The sequence below is a fragment of the Hyla sarda genome, chromosome 2 (genome assembly GCF_029499605.1).
Source record: "Hyla sarda isolate aHylSar1 chromosome 2, aHylSar1.hap1, whole genome shotgun sequence".
NCBI classification, from domain to species: Eukaryota; Metazoa; Chordata; class Amphibia; order Anura; family Hylidae; genus Hyla; species Hyla sarda.
The window spans coordinates 277,165,641-277,185,869 of NC_079190.1; the positions used below are offsets into that span (position 1 = coordinate 277,165,641).

Here is a 20,229-nt window from a genome sequence, read left to right on the forward strand (position 1 = left end):
TTGATTCTTACTTTAATTAGGGAAGGGGTTAAATGATCTTTAACTTTTTTCACAATTTTTTTTTCTCTGTCTGCTCCATTGGGGGACACAGACCGTGGGGGACACTGACCGTGGGTGTATGCTGCTGTCTCTAGGAGGTGTGACACTATGGTAATAAAAGTCAGCTCCTCCCAGCAGGATATACCCGCCTTCAGGCTCTGAGCTAATCAGTTTAAGCTTAGTGTCTGAAGGAGGTGGACATGGTCTGGATTCTCCAGACTAGGTCTTCTGATTTTTTTATTTTCCTAGTATAGGGACGTGTTAGTTTTTTTTTATTCCTTTTTCTTTTCTGTTTTCAGGTGGGGACTCCGGGACTCCGGTTCCCTGTTTCCCCATTGCGAGTAAGGGGGCACAGACATTGCGTACATGCGCTGTTCATCCCCCCCTCGCCAACAATCAGCATCTGGGTTGGTACTTCATGGGTCCAGCTCCCCCTATTTCTCTGCTCGCCTCGCTCGCGCATAGCAGCTAGGCGTGATGCAGGGACAAAAAGCTAACTGAAGACTCCATTAGGTAAGTTCTTCTAACTGAGCTAAGTACCCCCTTTTTCCTCCATAGGTACGGACTCGCAACCTCTGGAGACCCCCTGTTTTTGGCCCACCTTCAGGTTATGGGGCTGGCTTATACAGGGGCTGCACTTTATTCTTGGGGAGCAGTGGCACCTGAGGGGGCATGTATTATGGGGCACTTTACTTTATGTTGTGTGTGTTTGGTGCAACTACGTCCAGCGCCTTTTATGCGGCTGTCAGCCGTGGCGCTGCTTCGGGCAGGGCGCTCTCGGCGCCGGTTTGCTTTAGTTTTGCCGGCAGCGCCTTATACGCGGCTTTCAGCCGCGGCGCTGCTACGAGCTGGGCGCTTCAGCGCCGGCTTACTTTCACTTTCGGCCCACTCTATTCCCCCGAGCGCATATGCGGCTAGACATGTGCGCTCGGGACAAGGAGCGGGCGCCATGACAGTTCTTCACGGCCGGTCTGTAGCTTCCCCCACAGGGCTGTGAGCTCTCAGAGACGCGAAGCACCCTCCAATCAACGCCGTGGGCACGATTTTCAGTGTGAAGGAGTCTTACTGTGTGCCTTGCTTCAGGCACGCCCCTCCCTTCCTATTGGCTGGCCTTTTCAGTCTCTCTAGCTGCACGGAGCGAGTTCTCCTCACTGCAGTTGACAGGGGACACAGACTAGGGTGAGAAAGATCCTGTCTCCTTTTTCCCATATTATGTCCGTACCCAGAGTTGTTCCTCCCTCTAAACAGAAACCTGGACCTTCAGTGACTTATTATATCTGTAAGCACTGTAATACCAAGATGTCTGGCTCTGCTGAGCCCACTTGCCCTGCCTGCTCCACTGCTCCCCCAGACCCCCTGGAACCCCCTGATGCCCCTTCGGTCCCGGTGGGTTCAGCCGCTCCTCCAGCCTGGGTTTCTTCCCTGACCCAGTATATGGCTGACTTGACCCAAGTCTCCCGTTCGGTGGCTGAGGCCTCCCGGGAAGTTGTGTCCGCCTTGAAAGGGTCTTCCCTGCGCAGGACCTCTGAGAGGGCCCGCTCCTCGTCCCCTCATACTTCACACTCTCACAAGCGTGCTAGGGGTGCCTCGTCTGACTCTACCATTGAGTCTTCAGATAGACGTGAGCGTTCCCCTCGTGGGCCCCGCCTCTCTCCCCCCCCCCCCCCAAATCATCTGGGCACAAACGTCGCTCCTCCAGAGGATGTTCTCTGAGTCGCCACTCTGCCACGCCAGAGCAGTGTACCCGGTCTGGGTCGCCCCCCTCCAGGACTGCCTCTAGTCATTCTCATTCACCTGGTGAACTGGTGGACGAGGCTTCCGAGCCGTCATCTGACTCAGAGGACCGCTCGGACTCGATTGCAACGGTGAATTAATTGGTGATAGCCATAAGAGACACCTTTCACTTGGAGGACCCAGGATCTTCGGATTTCAATCCAGGAGTATCCTTTCATCGTGCTAAGGCAGCACCTCAAAGGTTCAGCTCTCACGCTGACTTTGACGACTTTCTGGAATCCGCATGGAAACATCCAGACAAAAGGTTCCCGGGAATCAAGACAATTCAAGAAAGTTATCCATTTGACAAGGACTTTGTCGCTAAGGTGGTTCCCCTCCCTCAGTGGATCCACCAATCTCCCATATCTCTAAGGCAACTACACTGCCTCTGGCAGATGACGCTGCCTTCAAGGATCCCACGGACAAGAAGGTAGAATCTTTAGCAAAGTTTGCTTCTGAAGCAGCTGGCTCTTCTCTTCTTCCCATCTTCGCCTCGACATGGGTGTCCAAGGCCCTATCGGAGTGGTGCCAAAAGCTCCATCAGGATATCTAAGCGGGATCCCCCCCAGAGGATCTATCTGCTTTGGCTCTCCAATGCTCTAAAGCTGGGGACTTCCTGTGCGCAGCTTCCATGCAGTCAGCCCGTTGTTTTGCCTGTGCTGTGGGTCACCTAGCGGTTCTCCGCCGCTCTATGTGGCTTAAAGCATGGAATGTGGATGCCGCTTCCAAAAGGTCTCTCACTGAGCTTCCCTTTACGGGTGGCCGTCTTTTTGGCAAACACCTTGATGAGATTATCTCTGAGGCAACCAGGGCTGTGGAGCCTGAGTCGAGGAGTTGGACGAAATTTTGGGTACCTGGAGTCGGCAAACAATGCACAGACTCCGACTCCTACCAAATTTAGATTGGAATAAAAAATAAAAAAAAGCAAGTTTAAATGTATGCATGCTGTGCCTCACGTAACCGCAAAACGAACACGTTAAGTGACCGTGAAGAAGCATGCTTTTCATGTGCTTTACTATATGGCACACAACGCACAATTAGAAGCGGCAATACTTATACTTTCCATAGTGTTGTGTTCTGCTGTTACAGGGAACCCATGGGTAACCTAGGGGTTAAGGAAATATGTTTTTTGCAGGACTAGAGACACTTGTATAAGTGAAGGGAATGGAGGGTCAATAGTTCAAGACTGAAGCTGTAAACCATTGGAAAAACTGCTGCCATTCAGCTAAGGCTATAAAAACTTGTAAACTCGATTGTTAGCATAAAGGGGTACTCCGCACCTAGACATCTTATCCCCTATCCAAAGGATAGGGGATAAGATGTCAGATCGCCGAGGTCCCGCTGCTGGGGACCCCCGGGATTGCCGCTGCGGCACCGCGCTATCATTACTGCACAGAGCGAGTTCGCTCTGTGCGTAATGACGGGCGATACAGGGGTTGGAGCACTGTTACGTCATGGCTCTGCCCCTCGTGATGTCACGGCCATCCCCCTCAATACAAGTCTATGGGAGGGGGTGTGGCGGTCTTCACACCCCCTGCCATAGACTTGCATTAAGGGGGCGGGCCGTGATGTCATGAGGGGCGGAGCTATGACATTACGCTGCTCCGTCCACTGTATCGCTCTGTATCCGTCCCCTGAACTCGCTCTGTGTAGTAATGAAAGCGCGGTGCCGCAGCGGCGATCCCGGGGATAAGATGTCTAGGGGCGGAGTACCCCTTTAAACTTTAAACATGACTATGGGATTCTACTAGGGAAATCATGTTTTATAATAAAACTTCCTTGATCCTCCCACTGCCCTATCTTCAGCAGAAGATCAGCACACAAACTGTTCAATACAGTAGACTGTTGGCTTCCCAGCCAGTAGTCCTGTGGTAATGACAGGTATGTTACCTTTCTTTCCTTCAAGGAATGTATAAAATACATTCGCATATTAATACAGAGGAGTTGGAGTTGGAAGTACAGAAAACTCCGGAGTCGGAACATTTATCTACCGACTCCACAGCCCTGGAGGCAACGGGAGGTAAGAGTTCCTTGTTACCTCAAAATAAGGCTCGCCCTACTTCCCAAAGGAAGTCCTTTTTCCTTTCGGTCCTTTCGGACCTCTGGCTCCAGCAAAGGGTCCGGGCAGGCGCCCTCGTTCCGGGCACGCCAGTCTTGGAAGTCAGACTCCAAACGGTCCGACCGTTTTGCGCCCAAATCGGGCAACCGCAAACCCACTTCTGCATGAACTGAGGCCCCCACCCGCGGTTTCTTCTCGGGTGGGAGGTCACCTCTTGCTTTTTCAAGACATCTGGACCTCACACATTCGGGACTCTTGGGTCAGGGACCTGGTGTCCAACGGTTACCGAATAGAATTAGACTCCCTTCCGAGGGATCGCTTTTTTCGATCCCGGGCCCCCCGGTCTCTTCCTCTGGCGAAGCAATTTCGAGAGGCTCTCCAGTCTCTGCTTCTCCAGGGGGTTATCGTTCCCGTTCCTCCAGGGGAATGGTTTCGGGGTTTCTATTCAAATCTTTTTGTGGTCCCCAAGAAGGACGGTTCTGTGGGACCAATCCTAGACCTCAAGCGTCTCAACAGTCACCTTCTTATCCGCCACTTCCGAATGGAATCTCTCCGTTCGGTGGTGGCATCCCGGGAACAAGGAGTTTTTCATCGGTGGACATGAAGGATGCCTACCTCCATGTGCCAATATTTCTGGGCCATCATCGGTACCTCCGCTTTGCGGTTCCGGAGGGGCACTTTCAATTCGTATCCCTCCCCTTCGGTCTAGCCACGGCTCTTCGGGTCTTTACAAAGATCCTTGCGCCAGTGATGGGCCTAATATGGTCGAGGGGAATCTCTGTGATACCCTATCTTGACGACCTTCTCATCAAGGCTCCAACCAGAGCCCAGACTCTGGAAAATCTGGACGTCACTCTCCAAACTCTGATTCGCTTCGGGTGGATGATCAACCGGGACAAGTCACTCCTCCGTCCTACCCAGTCTCTAACCTTCCTGGGACTTCGATTCGACACTGCCTCTGCCCGAATTTGTCTTCCGCCGGACAAACGTCTGGCGCTCCGGTCGGTGGTCCCCTCCCTTCGGACCCAGGTATCAGTCTCCATCCGCACTTGTATGGAAGTCCTGGGTCGGATGGTGGCAACTATGGAGGCCGTACCCTTTGCCCGGTTTAAATACCGCCCTCTTCAACTGGCGATTCTCTCTCGATGGAACAGGTCTTCTCTGTCCCTCGATCGTCAGATTGTTCTTCCTCGCAGGGTCCGTCAGTCTCTGCTCTGGTGGCTCCGCTCCCACCTTCTTCTCCAAGGGCGGTCGTTTCTTCCCCTTCACTGGCAGGTAGTTACAACGGATGCCAGCCTGTCGGGCTGGGGCGGCGTGTTCAGGGATTGCACGGTTCAGGGACTCTGGTCTCCCCAAATTGGAAGTAGGGTGAACCTTATTTTGAGGTAACCCTTCTTCCGATAAACATATTGGAATTACGGGCGATTCTTCTTTGTCTTCATTGGGAGTCCCGTCTTCAGTCCCGTCCTGTACGCGTTCAGTCGGACAACACCACGGCCGTGGCGTACATCGACAGGGCGGCACTCGCAGCTCGGCAGCCATGGCCGAGGTGACCAAGATTCTCACCTGGGCGGAGAGCAAGGTTCCGGCCATTTCGGCGATTCACATTCCGGGAGTGCTCAACTGGGAAGCGCACTTCCTCAGTCGGTCCTCACCCGACCCCGGCGAGTGGTCTCTACATCCGGAGGTCTTCGCGCAGCTCTGCGACCTCTGGGGCATTCCGGTCGTGGACCTCTTCGCGTCCCTGCACAATCGAAAGATCATTCCTTTTGTGTCCAAGTCCCGAGACCCTCAGGCCGTGAACGCCCTAGTGATTCCTTGGGCGGGGTTTGCCCTACCCTATCTGTTCCCTCCTCTTCCGCTCCTTCCCAGGGTGCTGAGGAAGCTGAAGGCAGAGGACGTCCCCGCCATTCTGGTAGCTCCCGATTGGCCCCGAAGGTCGTGGTACGCCGACGTAGTCAGGCTCCTGGACGACGCTCCACTGCGCCTTCTGCTCCGCCCGGACCTACTCTCTCAGGGTCCTCTTTGCCACCCCAATTTACAGTCGCTGAATTTGATGGCGTGGCGGTTGAGACCGCGGTTTTGAGGGCCCGTGGCTTCTCTTCCCAAGTCATTCACACCATGCTCAAGGCTCGTAAGCCCTCCTCCACAAGAATTTACCACCGTACTTGGCAGTCTTATTTTCGTTGGTGTGAAGCTCAGGACTTCTCCCGGTAACCTTCTCGGTTCCCCATCCTCTCTCCTTTTTACAGTCGTGGTTGGAACTGGGGTTGTCTCTTAGTTCACTTAAAGGTCAGGTTTCGGCCCTTGCTGTTCTTTTCCAGCGGCCCCTGGCTTCTAATTCTCATGTCCGGACCTTCCTTCAAGGCGTGGCGCACGCTGTTCCTACTTATCGATCACCCTCTCCCCCTTGGGACTTGAATTTGGTTCTGAGTGCCCTCCAGAGTTCACCCTTTGAGCCCCTTAGAGGTGTCTCTCCGCCTCCTTTCTTGGAAAGTGGCGTTTCTTGTTGCTATCACCTCCATCCGGTGGGTTTCTGAATTGGCAGCTCTTTCCTGCCGTTCTCCGTTTCTGGTGATCCACCAGGATAAGGTTGTTTTCCGGCCAGATCCTTCCTTTTTTGCCTAAGGTAGTCTCTGCCTTTCATTTCAATGAGGACATTGTCTTTTTGTCCTGCTCCTTCTCATCCTAAGGAGCGCTTACTACACAAGCTGGATGTAGTTCTGGCTGTTCGGTCTTATCTCTCCATCACTTCTTCTTTTCGTCAGTGTGATTCCTTTTTCGTCGCAGGAAGGTCCTCGCAGGGGACAACCTGCTTCCAGGGCCACCATTTCTCGGTGGATTCGGTCCGCCATTTCGGAAGCCTATCGCTGTAAGGGGAAGATTCCTCCTTTCCGGGTTGTGGCTCATTCTACCCGTTCTGTTGGGGGCATCCTGGGCTCTCCAGAATAGAGCCTCGGCCTCGCAAATTTGCAAGGTGGCTACCTGGTCGTCTTTGCACACTTTCTCAAGGTTTTACCGAGTTCATACCTTCGCATCGGCTGATGCTAGTCTGGGTCGTAAAGTGTTGCAGGCGGCAGTGGATCAGCAGTCTGCCTGATTGCTTATCTGCCCACCCAAGGGACGGCTTTGGTACGTCCCACGGTCTGTGTCCCCCCAATGAAGCCGATAGAGAAAAGACATTTTTGTTTACTTACCGTAAAATCTTTCTCGAAGGATCCATTGGGGGACACGGCTCCCGCCCTTTTTGGGATTTTCCTTTTGGTTCTCTGTCCGAGGGTGTGTTTAGTTATGTTTTTTTCTTCTGGTTCTCGGACCGTTTGGGGTTTTTCTTTGACCTGTTGGTCTCCTCCTTTTGCTCTGAAACTTAAACTGATTAGCTCAGAGCCTGAAGGCGGGTATATCCTGCTGGGAGGAGCTGACTTTTTTTTTTATTACCATAGTGTCACACCTCCTAGAGACAGCAGCATACACCCACGGTCTGTGTCCCCCAATGGATCCTTTGAGAGGGATTTTACGGTAAACAAAAATCTTTTTTTATTTTTAATATATATATATTTTTTTGCAGTGTTATAGCCCCCTCTAGTGGCTATAGCATTGCACACACTGATCTGCTACACAGATCATTGCCGTGCATTAGCACGACAATGATCAGTGTTATCGGTGGTCGATTGCTCAAGCCTGGATTTCAGGCTTGGAGCAATTGGACGCTACTGATGCAGGTAAGGGGACCTCCGCTCGTGTTCTAGCTGATCGGGACATCACGATTTCACCGCAATGGTCCCGATCAGCCCAACTGAGCTGGCGGTAGTTTTTTTATTTTTAGATGCGGCTATCAACTTTGAATGCAGCGTCTAAAGGGTTAATAGTGCGCGGCACAACGATCGGTGCTGCACGCAATTAGCTGCCGAGACCGACCCGCTATGACGTGGGGTCACGGCTTGACCCCACATTATATACCTGGACCCGGGTGCAGGGCATACAGGTGCGCCCTGCGTCCTTAAGAGGTTAATATGGTAACTTAGAAAGTGTAGGGGAAAAATTGTGTGTATATGTGTATATACTGTTTACTGCTGTTTTACTGTTACTGGAAATTCTACTTGGACAGTGCTTGTAAGACATTTCAAATGGTTTTCTTTACAAATATTTCTAGGGAGAACAATGATGAAGAGGAAGAAGAATTTGGTGATTTTCAGCTCCTTCCATGTGATGAATCAGACAGTGAAAAGGTGGGTTTAAAACTTGCGTTTTAAATGTGGTGTTAATATTGACTAACAAAAGCAAACCATGCTGTAATAATGTAGCATGAAGAAGGTATAATAGAATAATGAAACGCCTTAAAAGGGTTGCCCCAGCTCACTGCTCTAGTCTGTTTTCAGGGGCCAGATTTGGTTGTGAAAGCAGAAATCTGTTGAAGCAGGGAAGTTACGCAATAAACTCCCAAAGTTACATATTGACATCATTGGGAGTTATGCAAATTGCGTATCTTTCCTACTTTTGTTGCTTCAGACTTACCTGACCACCTCTTACTCCTGCCAACAGACCAGAGAAAACTGGAAAGAGTGAGATGTGACAACCCATTTGACACTGACAGTGATTTGCTGTGTGTGTGTGTGTGTATATATATATATATGTAATATATTATTAGATTTATTATATATTAGATTTAATATTATATATTAGATTTAATATTATATATTAGATTTAATATTATATTTATATATTATATTTAATATTATATTTATATATTATATTTATATATTAGATTTATTTATTAGATTTAATATTAGATTTAATATTAGATTTAATATTAGATTTAAATATTAGATTTAAATATTAGATTTATATATTAGATTTAATATTATATATATAAGATTTAATATTAGATTTATATATATATATGTATGATTTATTATATATGTATATGATTTATTATATATGTATGATTTATTATATATGTATATGATTTATTATATATGTATATGATTTATTATATATGTATATGATTTATTATATATGTATATGATTTATTATATATGTATATATGTATTATAATTATATTTATATATTACTGTATTTTTCGCCGTATAAGACGCACTTTTTTTCCCCAAAACTGGGGGGAATAAGTCGGTGCGTCTTATACGGCGAATACACCCCTATCGCGGCGGTCCCTGCTGCCATCAATGGCCGGGACCCGCGGCTAATACAGGACATCACCGATCGTGGTGATGCCCTGTATTAACCCTTCAGACGCGGCGATCAAAGCTGACCGCCGCGTCTGAAGGGAAAGTGACACTAACCCGGCTGTTCAGTTGGGCTGTTCGGGACCGCCGCGATTTCACCGCGGGGGTCCCGAACAGCCCTACTGAATAGCCGGGTTAGTGCTTACAGGACACCGGGAGGGACCTTACCTGCCTCCTTGGTGTCTTCTCCGTTCAGGGATCCCCTCTATGGCCGGCGCTCTCCTTCCTCGTCATTACGTCATCGCGTGCATAACGACGTGATGGCGGCGACGGAGAGCGAGGATACCCGGCCGGCAGCAGAGGCGTTCCGGAGCGACGGGGACACGGCGACAGCGATGGAGCGACATCCAGGGCAGCGGTGACGGGTCCGGAGCCGCGGGGACACGTGAGTATTACCTCCTCCTGCAGTGGTCTTCAATCTGGAGACCTCCAGTTGTTGCAAAACTACAACTCCCAGCATGCCCGGACAGCCAACGGCTGTCCGGGCATGCTGGGAGTTGTAGTTTTGCAACATCTGGAGGTCCGCAGGTTGAAGACCACTATTGGGTTCAAAATCTTTATTTTTTTAGATTTTGCCCCTAAAAAATTGGGTGCGTCTTATACGCCGGTGCGTCCTATAGAACGAAAAATACGGTATATATTATATTTATATTTATATTTGTATATTATATATTATATTATATTTATATATTATATTATATTTATATATTATAATATAATATATAATATATATTATATTTATATTATAATTATATATTATATTTATATATTATATTTATACATTATATATTATATTATATTTATATATTATTATATTGCTTTTAATCTAGGAAGGAGAAGATGAGGAAAGCGAAGGAGATAATGATGATGAAAGAGATAATGGAGACTTGGTGGATGATGATGATGATGAGGAGGAGATTTTAAGAAGTAAAGGAAAAAAAAGAAAGCTGTGAGTAGTTAATCACGTCCCTGAAATGGTTTTTAAATATACATACTATTTATATTGTACACACTCTATATTGTGGGGTAGTAAGATTAGTACATCCAGAGTAGTAAGGTAAGTAATGCATCCAGATGCTCTCGCCACCTGCTAATGGTCACGACTGGAAAGAACAAATCTCACATTATAGTTAGAGTATATATCCAGAATTAGTCATAATTATGTGACAGCTCAGATGACACTTATGTAAAATTAGTCTTGGGTAGGAATAGACCAAAATATCTAAGAAAAAAAATGTATTCCTTCAATTTAGAAAATGTGAGAGTAGTAACAGTTTGAGCTTTTGGATAAATGGCTTACTTGGTTTAATAAGTAGCATTGAAACCGCTTTTTCAATTGCAGCAATCTCCGGGACTTCATGGAAAATGAGGCAGAACTTTCTGGAAGTGATGTAGGGAGTGGTGATGAGGATGAAGATGAGGATGATGAATATGAAGAAGATGCTTTGGATGAAGAACTTCCTTCAGATGAAGAGCTTCAGGACCAAGTGAACAAAATCCACATGTATGTATTTGTTTTAGTAGTCCCAAATCACTAATTGTGGTGCACAATAAATTCTAACTTTGCTTTATAATTCTAGGAAGGTCACTATGGATGAAGACAAGCGCCGCTTGCGGCTGTACCAGGAGCGGTACCTGGCTGATGGGGACCTCCACAGTGATGGTCCAGGCAGAATGAGAAAATTCAGGTGGAAGAACATTGGTATGTTTGAAAATGTAACACTGGTGCTGTGGGCATCTGTTTAGATTCTTTTTTAACTCTATATAAAATGCATTTAGAAAGTCTTCAGACCCTTTCACTTTTTTCACATTTTATTTTGTGGTTTGGTAAAGAACCTTAAAAACATTAAGGTTTCACCTCCCCCCCCCCCCCCATCAATCTGCACTCAATATCTCATAACGAGATAGTGAAAACAGAAATTAAGAATTTTTTTGGGAATTAGAAAGAACTAACGTTTCTTCCATGGAGACAAGTAGTCAGACCTTTTGTTAGAACACTTAAAATTTAGCTCTGCGGGTGTCCCATTTCCCATGATCATCGAGATGTTTCTGTACATTGATTGGAGTCACCTGTGATAAATTGTTGGTGGAACATGATTTGAAAAGAGCTGACAACACATATTAGGGCAAAAACTAAGCTATGAGGTGGAAAGAACTGCCTTTAGAGCTCAGTCAAAATCTTGTGGCGCAACAGCTCTGCAAAGAGTACAATAATACTTCTACTGCAGAGAACATTCCCAAGAATACAGTGGCCTCCATAATAAATGGAAACAGTTTGGAACAAAGAGTGCAGATGGGAGAGACTTCCAAAAGGCTAACCATTACTGCAGCACTCTGCCAATCTAGGCTTTATGGCAGTGCCTCCAGGAAAAAGCCTCACCTCAGTAAAAGACACATGAAAGCCCACCTGGAGTTTGTACAAAAACGCCTAAAGGACTCTTAGACTGTGAGAACCATAGAACCATAATTCTCTGGTTTGATGAAACTAAGATCAAAGTTTTTGGCCTCAATTCTTAGTGAAACAGGCCCTTCTTATCACCTGTAGGTCATAATTCCCTTTTCAGGACTTGCCTCATGTTACATCTTGCCTGCCTTGGATGGCCCCAGAGTAGAGGACCTTTCTCTTTTTTGCTTGCTGCTAATACATTTCTCGGTTGTTCTTCATTGGGGGACACCTTACTGATGGGTATATGCTCTTGCCACTAGGAGGCGCTGACACTAGGAAGAAAGTCTGCTCCTCCCTGGCAGGATATACCCGCCCACTGGAAGTGAGGTAATCAGTTTTAGCTAGTGTCAGCAGGAGGCAAGACACAGGTCTGAGAGCCCCCCTAGACCTGTTCCTTTTTTCTTATTTTCTAGTAAGGACTGTTTAGTTAGGTTCTTTACTCCCTTTTGTTTTCTTTTTTCAGGTGGGGGTTCAGGAGCCTGGCGCTACCTGTTCCCCCATATGAGGCTAAGGGGCACGGGGCATAGAATACAAAATGAACTGTTAATCCCTTCCCAACAATGGCCAGTGCCTGGGGTTGCACCTTGGGTCCATGTCCCCCTATTTTCCCTGCTCGTCCTTTCTTTCGCAGCATGACGTGATGCAGGTGACTAAAAGGCGGTCTGAAGACGTCTTCAGGTGAGTGTGGCTGGTATAGAGTATTTACTACCCCCTCACCTCCCCTCCCCAGTCTCCCACCACCGCTATCCCTATGGAGCCCCTTATCTCCATATCCCTTTTGGGGACGGGGACTGCTCTCCATTTTATTTTCTCTTGGAAGTGGGGTGCTCTTTTTTTTTTTTTTTCTTTTCTTCAGTGCCAGGGCTCTGCGGATTGCGGGGCAGTCCTCTCCTTCTCCCTCCCCGGCACTGCAATCGAGCGGCCGCCTTTTTAAAAATTTTTAATGTAATTTTTTTTTACTTTCACTTCGGGATGCCGGCCGCAGCATGCTTTTGCGGCAGCTCCCTGTGCTTATTGCGCCACAGTCACGGCTCTCAATTCCTACGGCGCCACGCTGGCTGGTGGGAGCCATAATGGTGGCAGGTAGCTCCGCACCCTTTTTCCCGAGTTCAAAGCGGGAAACGGAGTGTCAACTGTGGGGAGACTCTCTTCCTGCTCTGCCGGCGCTGTCTTCGGAGCGCCGACAGGGGAGGACTGAGGACCTGTGCCTCTCCTTAACCCCTTAACGACGCAGGACGTATATTTACGTCCTGCGCCGGCTCCCGCGATATGAAGCGGGATCGTGCCGCGATCCCGCATCATATCGCGTCGGTCCCGGCGCTAATCAACGGCCGGGACCCGCGGCTAATACCACACATCGCCGATCGCGGCGATGTGCGGTATTAACCCTTTAGAAGCGGCGGTCAAAGCTGACCGCCGCTTCTAAAGTGAAAGTGAAAGTGACCCGGCTGCTCAGTCGGGCTGTTCGGGACCGCCGCGGTGAAATCGCGGCGTCCCGAACAGCTGATAGGACACCGGGAGGGCTCTTACCTGCCTCCCCGGTGTCCGATCGACGAATGACTGCTCCGTGCCTGAGATCCAGGCAGGAGCAGTCAAGCGCCGATAATGCTGATCACAGGCGTGTTAATGCACGCCAGTGATCAGCATTAGAGATCAGTGTGTGCAGTGTTATAGGTCCCTATGGGACCTATAACACTGCAAAAAAAATGTAAAAAAAAAGTGTTAATAAAGGTCATTTAACCCCTTCCCTAATAAAAGTTTGAATCACCCCCCTTTTCCCATAAAAAAAATAACAGTGTAAAAAAAATAAAAAATAAACATATGTGGTATCGCCGCGTGCGTAAATGTCCGAACTATAAAAATATATAATTAATTAAGCCGTACGGTCAATGGCGTACGCGCAAAAAAATTCCAAAGTCCAAAAAAGCGTATTTTGGTCATTTTTTATATCATTAAAAAATGAATAAAAAGTGATCAAAAAGTCCGATCAAAACAAAAATCATACCGATAAAAACTTCAGATCACGGCGCAAAAAATGAGTCCTCATACCACCCCATACGTGGAAAAATAAAAAAGTTATAGGGGTCGGAAGATGACATTTTTAAACGTATAAATTTTCCTGCATGTAGTTATGATTTTTTCCAGAAGTGCGACAAAATCAAACCTATATAAGTAGGGTATCATTTTAACCGTATGGACCTACAGAATAAAGATAAGGTGTAATTTTTACCGAAATATGCACTGCGTAGAAACGAAAGCCCCCAAAAGTTACAAAATGGCGTTTTTTTTTCGATTTTGTCGCACAATGATTTTTTTTTCCGTTTCGCCGTGCATTTTTGGGTAAAATGACTAATGTCACTGCAAAGTAGAATTGGCGACGCAAAAAATAAGCCATAATATGGATTTTTAGGTGGAAAATTGAAAGGGTTATGATTTTTAAAAGGTAAGGAGGAAAAAACGAAAGTGCAAAAACGGAAAAACCCTGAGTCCTTAAGGGGTTAAGGAGCTTAGCTCCGCCGCTCTCCTCCCCGCAGTGAGCTCTCCGGTCTGGCATGCTGCAGGAGTCTTTAGTTCTACCAGGGATGTCAGAGGCTTTATCCGTCCTCTGGCTCCCTGGTTCGGGGCCGTAATCTTCTAGCCGGCGGGACCCTTCCCAGCCGGGCACCGCTGCTCTCCCTCTCCTACCCAGATGGATGGGGACTCTGAACTTTGCTCCGCCCTGTCCTTTCTCCTTCAGAGCCGGACCAGTCTCTCTCCTCTCCCCTACACTGTCCTTCCACTGACGGGTGCCGGCGGGAGTGTTGCTGACGGGGACTCAGTACATATCTCTGTCCCCCTTACAGTAGAAAAGTGGGGTTCTATTCCCCGGCTGGTTGCTCTTTCGGAGGTGGGGAAGTGAGCATAGCTCCATCTTTCTTCCCTCCTCACCCCCCTCATGAGGTGGAAAGCGGAAATCTCTTCTGCTGGTCTTTAAGGCCATTTAGGAGGTGGTTGCCGCCCTCTTGTGGCCTATAATTAGATTGTGCCTTCTTTTCCCTTGTGGCCTCTGGGGACACAAAATTGTAGCCTTAACCTGTGCTATCTATCGCTTTATGGCCTATTTGCTAAGATCTTATAGAGCTGGGCGGTATGACCAAAAATGTGTATCACGATATTTTTGTAAGTTATGGCGGTTCCACAGTATTTAACAGTGTTTTCTCAATCATGTGACCTGTGGGCGCAGCTTCTCTAACCTACGTCCAAGGAATCCTCCTCCACCTGTCAGCCGGACAGCTGTCTCCCTAGTTTCCTGCTACATCTGGTCAAATACCATACACTTCCCACTGTGAGGTGGAAGTTCTGGTAACCCATTGCTTAGGTGTAGTTCCGAGTGGGTCTCCACCCTCTACAGTGCACTACATGCTGATTTGTGGGGTTTCCGTATTTATCAGGTCCCTCTCCCCCATGCCTTCCGCTCTCATTTCTTAAGGCTGGTAGCCCTCTTTTAGTGTGTGGATCTGGATGCGGGACCAATCGTGGCCATGGTCTCTATGCCAGGTAGCCAGACACTGTCTGCATGGCTTTCAAATCAATCAGGTCACCTTCCCCATTCCTGCCACTTCCGTGGCCAGTCAGGTGACTCCTTCCATTTGACATTTAACAAAATATGCCTATGGGTTCACGGGACCTCTTCTGGGTCTGCATGTTTCCTGCCCCACATGCATCCCTTATCTCTTCCATCTGTGACAGCAGTCCAGGGGTGTAGCACCATTGGGAGTTCGGGTGTGGGCATCTCCTGCAGGTTCCATGGCTACAGCTGCACTGTTCCCGTTTTCTAGGAGTGCCACGTTGGTCTGCTAGGGATTGGTGGTGACACACCTTTTGGGTGCTGTGTGTTTTCCATTCTGCTGGACTTCGGGATGTCTGCGGTTTCCTTTTGTGTCTGCAGTTTGGTTCCCCTCTACTATCGTGAGGTAACCATGTCTGTGTCCCTACGTCTACTAGATCCTCTGCACATGTAGAGTTCCCTCTCTTCTGCTCCCTCCATTCTGCTCGGTGTGGTGTTCCTAGGGCCTTCCTGTGGTCTTGTTCTGCAATCCTTTGACGGTTAAGCTCCTTTGTTCTGGCAGGGGGCCTGTTGGGGCAACATAGTCAGTTCAGGCCCCATCTGCCTCCAGGTATATTCCTTGTTTCCTGCGCACGGTGGCTCAGGTGTCTGATCTGTTGCCTTCAACACGTCTAGAATGGCTCGGTTGGCACCCATCTGGTCCAGGGTTTCGCCCCGTTCTGGGGTGTTCCTCTCAACGCGGTTGGTTGCTGTGTGCGTGTGTTTTTCTCGCATTTGTAGCCATGTCTTGGTTTCTTTGCCCAGCACCTGTTTCCAGGATTCCGATCCCTTCATATCTCTGTATGTCATTGTAGGGTTCCTGGGGAACTAAGTCTACTCAGTATTTTGTCCTGTTGCCATAGGGCGGCATTTCCCTGCTTCGACAGTGCCTGGTGCACTTGTCAATTCCGCCTCCACAGGGTGTACGGGGATCAGAGAGCTGGCGTGGTCTGCGCCGGGTTTTTTCTCTCGACCACCGCTTATTTTTTCCCTCTGCTAGGGGGACTATTTCGCCTTCTTCTGCTTAGATGGAGCCCTCTCTTCTCCTCTTTTTAGGGTATCTTCTACTGCTCCTGCAGCCTTGGAACTCTTCTCTGTTGGAAGAGTTTACGCACTCATGTATGGCTCAGCGTCAGCCAGTCTAGCCACTGCCTGTTGTTGTCGTGTTTTTATTTTTTTATTTTTTCCTTCTCTCCCCTTGTTTTCCGTCCTGACGGGATGTTGCTTAGGAGTGCTCTGGTCTCCTCGGACCGCTGAGGTCCAACTCCGGTTAGTTTCCTTGTCTTGGACACTATCCTAGACTGCTGTGGTGTGCCTTCCTGTTTGTGCTGGCCCTCCTGGTTCGTTGGGCCTTAGTGATTCCATTGTGGACAGTCTTTCTGTACCACACTTCTGCTTGTCTCGACACGGAAGTTGGTCTCCTGGAGCGTCTCTCGGCCATTGGGTTTCCTTCCCCTTCAGGTGCAAGTCTTCCAGGAGCTGCAGGCACCTTCAACTTCCCATGTTGGCCGCTTTGGTGTTCTGGGATGCTTCTTTTTAGGGTCTTCTGCTAATTCTTGGCAGTTTATACTTCTGTGTACAACTTCCAGGTGACTCAAGAACCTCCAGTTCCCATGTCTCTCCTTCGAGGTCCATGTACTCCCGGAATGGGGCGGTGTTCGGGTCATCCAGAGTACACCATTCAAGCTACTTTTGCCTTCTGGGTGCTCATGGCAGGCCCCTGGGACAGGAGTTTTGGGTCTCTAGGTGTTTGGATCATTGCTTTTATGCACCAGCCCTCTCTAGAGCCGGTTTCTGTCTTTCTTTTTTCCAGTGTTTTTCTGGTTTCCACCTTCGGAGCTCACTTTCTGCTCGGGTGTACGCTGCTCTTACTGATGTGTTTTTTTCTGCTGTGTTTTCTTGAATCGGTCAAATCTAGATGGTTCTTGTTGTGCCTTTTTTCCATTTTTTGTTTTCCAGCCGGACTTGCCCTTTGTCTAGTTCTTTGTTCCTTGGGGTTGATTTTCTACCCTCTCCCAGAATAGATGTGGCCTGGCTGGCTGCCTAGTCGACCTTTTTTCTGGTCTCTATATATGGACCGTAGATTTAGTCTCTGTATAAGATGGTCCCTTTCCGTGGTGTCCTAGCCCATCTCCAGGGATGAGGGATCTTCCGGGAGCTTAGTTTTCTGGGCCTCTGTTGTCTCTGGCCTGGGGTCTTGTCGGCGGGCCTTACAGACGAGTGGGTTCGGTCTGACGGTTTCCCTTTTTCTAGTGGTTGTTGTTCCCACCCTAGGGGACTGCTTTGGTATGTCCCATCAGTAAGGTGTCCCCCAATGAAGAGACTGAGAAAAGGAGATTTTTTTTGTGCTTACCGTAAAATCTTTCTTGTAGCCTTCATTGGGGGACACCGCACCCACCCATATCTTCCTTTTTTTGTCCGCATGATCTTTTCAGGGTCTCTTTCCGGGATTCTTTTACGTCGGACTTCTGTCTTGGTTGGCTTCTCCTACTGCTTTGTGACAAAACTGATTACCTCACTTCCAGTGGGTGGGTATATCCTGCCAGGGAGGAGACGACTTTTTTTCTTCCTAGTTTGTGTCTCCTAGTGGCAAGAGCATATACCCATCAGTAAGGTGTCCCCCAATGAAGGCTACAAGAAAGAGATTTTACGGTAAGCACAAAAAAAATCTCCTTTTTCTTCACTAGAGGATCTCTCTAAACAATCATGCATTGCAGACAGACTTTTCTTGTGCTCACTAAAGCAAAAAATATGAATATACAAATCCAGAGAGAGAGTAACTCAAGCACACTCACCATGTTTGTTGCTCTTTTTTCATGTCACACACAGACAAGGTGCAGGGAGGCGACATAAGGGAGGTTTTTCAGGGCTATGGACCCCTCTTGCGCTACAAGCTCTTCATAAGGCCTCTTATGGGGCCTTATGAACCGCTTGTAGCGCGAGACGGGCCCGTAGCCCTGAAACACCACCCTTATGTCGCCTCCCTGCACCTTGTCTGTGTGTGACATGAAATAAAGAGCAACGAAGAAGCAACAGACGTGGTGAGTGCGCTTGAGTTACTCTCTGGGTTTGTAGATTTACTTTAAGCTCTCACACCAGCACCACCACCACTTACAGGTACACCTGGATACTGCAATATAGTGTCATACTATAAGGAAGTCCACAGGTGTGTGAAAAAGCAGTGCCAGGCTGTCTATTTCTTCTTTGCTAACAATACGAATACCAGCAGTGCCAGGCTGTCTAGTTCTTCTTTGCTAACAATACGAATATAGATGTGCATTATCTCAACATTATGTAAAACTAATGGCCCCGATTTATCAAACTTTGTGAGGAAAAAATTGAGTGATTTTCCCACAGCAACCAATCACAGCTCAGCTAACAAGCTGTGCTGTGATTGGTTGCTGTGGGAAAATTTCTCCACTCTTTCTCATTTTGATAAATCTGGGCAAATGTATTTAAATTCTGCAATTGCTGATTTTTGCTGTGTTTTCACAGCAAAATCTGCAACAATGTGACTCTCTACTTTCTTTTTCAAGTCAGTAGGGAAAATCTGCAAAAATCTTTAGTGGGTCTCCAAAAGTCTGAGTGGGAATGACTAGCTGTGGCTATTTAGGATTTTATCTGTGATGTGTGGAACACCTTTCAGGTTAAGGGAAGCCCATTTTCCCTCTCAGTAAGAAGTATGCACCTGTTGCCATAGGCGTACGACTATTTTCTCGAATCTTGGTGATTTTAAAGAGAGCATTTTCCAAAGAAAAGCTTTTTTCCAACTGGATCTGCTGTAGTCATGCCCTTGGATTCCTCCTGCATTAGCAAACCCTGCAATGTTTGGCTTAGACAGCTACAACGGAGCGTCAGTAAAAGTGTCGCAGAAGGATTTGGTCAATCTTAATCGACAACTTCTCCATGTATCTAAATCCCTATGTGGAGCCTCCATGTTGCTAAATTCTGCTGTATTAATTTAGCCAGGAGACTATTATCAACTTACCAAGCTTTTCTTTCTCTGAAAGTTTGAATAGCATCTGGATGAAATGACCTCTGCAGAGCTCCCACTTATCTCAGCATTGTTTCATACATCAACACACAAAACCATAGTTCAAACTGAAGCTTTCCTGGCATATACATCTCAGGGCTGCTGAGTCCACAAACTGCACCTCATCCTAAAAGTTTTCCTACACTCAAGCCTTCTCCTTAATAAGGGAACTGTGGTCAGATGGTGTATGGTACATTTATTAAAGATATTCACTGTATGGAAAAATTCATAAACATTTTCTGACAAAAAATAAATAGCTACCTGTCAAATTATACAGGTCTAATAAGTTCATCCATATTATTTTTTGTACTTATGATACTTCCGTACTCCAGTGATAATGTGCACTACATGATCTGTATATTTACTAGTTTATTTAAATCTTTTTAGATAATGCTTCTCAGATGGACATGTTCAACAGATATTCTGAACTAGAAGATCAGGAGGCAGAGAATGAGGAAATGGATGAGGCAGAGGCCAAAAGGAGGAAGGAACGATTTGAACGAGAGCAGTGGTTACGTGAACAGGTAGAATGCTGAAATTTGTTTTGACACAACAATTCACAAATATTGTTGGATTTCAAGCTTATAAGATTTAGTTTTGGACAAATTCATTATGTAGGTGCATGTTGTTTTATTAAACTGTTTCATCATGTGCCCAAATTAGTTTATACCGAGAGCAGGCAAACTCTACAAACCTACCTAATTTTACACAAATTCTTTTTTTCCTCTATCGACTCCATTGGAGGACACATACCGTAGGTGTATGCTGCTGTCTCTAGGAGGTGTGACACTATGGTAATAAAAAAAAAAAGTCGGCTCCTCCTAGCAGGATATTCCCGACTTCAGGCCCTGAGCTAATCAGTTTAAGCTTAGTGTCTGAAGGAGGTGGACATGGTCTGGAATTCTCCTGATTTTTTGTTTTCCTAGTGTAGGGACGTGTTAGTTTTTTATTCCTTTTTCTTTTCTTTTTTCAGGTGGGGACTCCGGTTCCCTGTTTCCCCATTGCGAGTAAGGGGGCACAGACATTGCGTATATGCGCTGTTCACCCCCC

The 20,229-nt window shown here is 47.4% G+C and overlaps 1 protein-coding gene across 3 annotated transcripts in view; it reads left to right on the forward strand.

The window, feature by feature from the left end:
* The window catches only part of CLSPN (claspin), a 100,514-nt gene that overhangs the window by 62,669 nt on the left and 17,616 nt on the right, over positions 1-20,229 (forward strand). For all 3 annotated transcript variants that reach the window (XM_056557192.1, XM_056557195.1, XM_056557194.1), the window contains exons 17-21: positions 8,025-8,100; positions 9,945-10,063; positions 10,457-10,618; positions 10,695-10,816; positions 19,567-19,703. In XM_056557192.1, the coding sequence (XP_056413167.1) occupies positions 8,025-8,100; positions 9,945-10,063; positions 10,457-10,618; positions 10,695-10,816; positions 19,567-19,703 (616 nt within the window). The remainder of the gene's footprint in view (positions 1-8,024; positions 8,101-9,944; positions 10,064-10,456; positions 10,619-10,694; positions 10,817-19,566; positions 19,704-20,229) is intronic.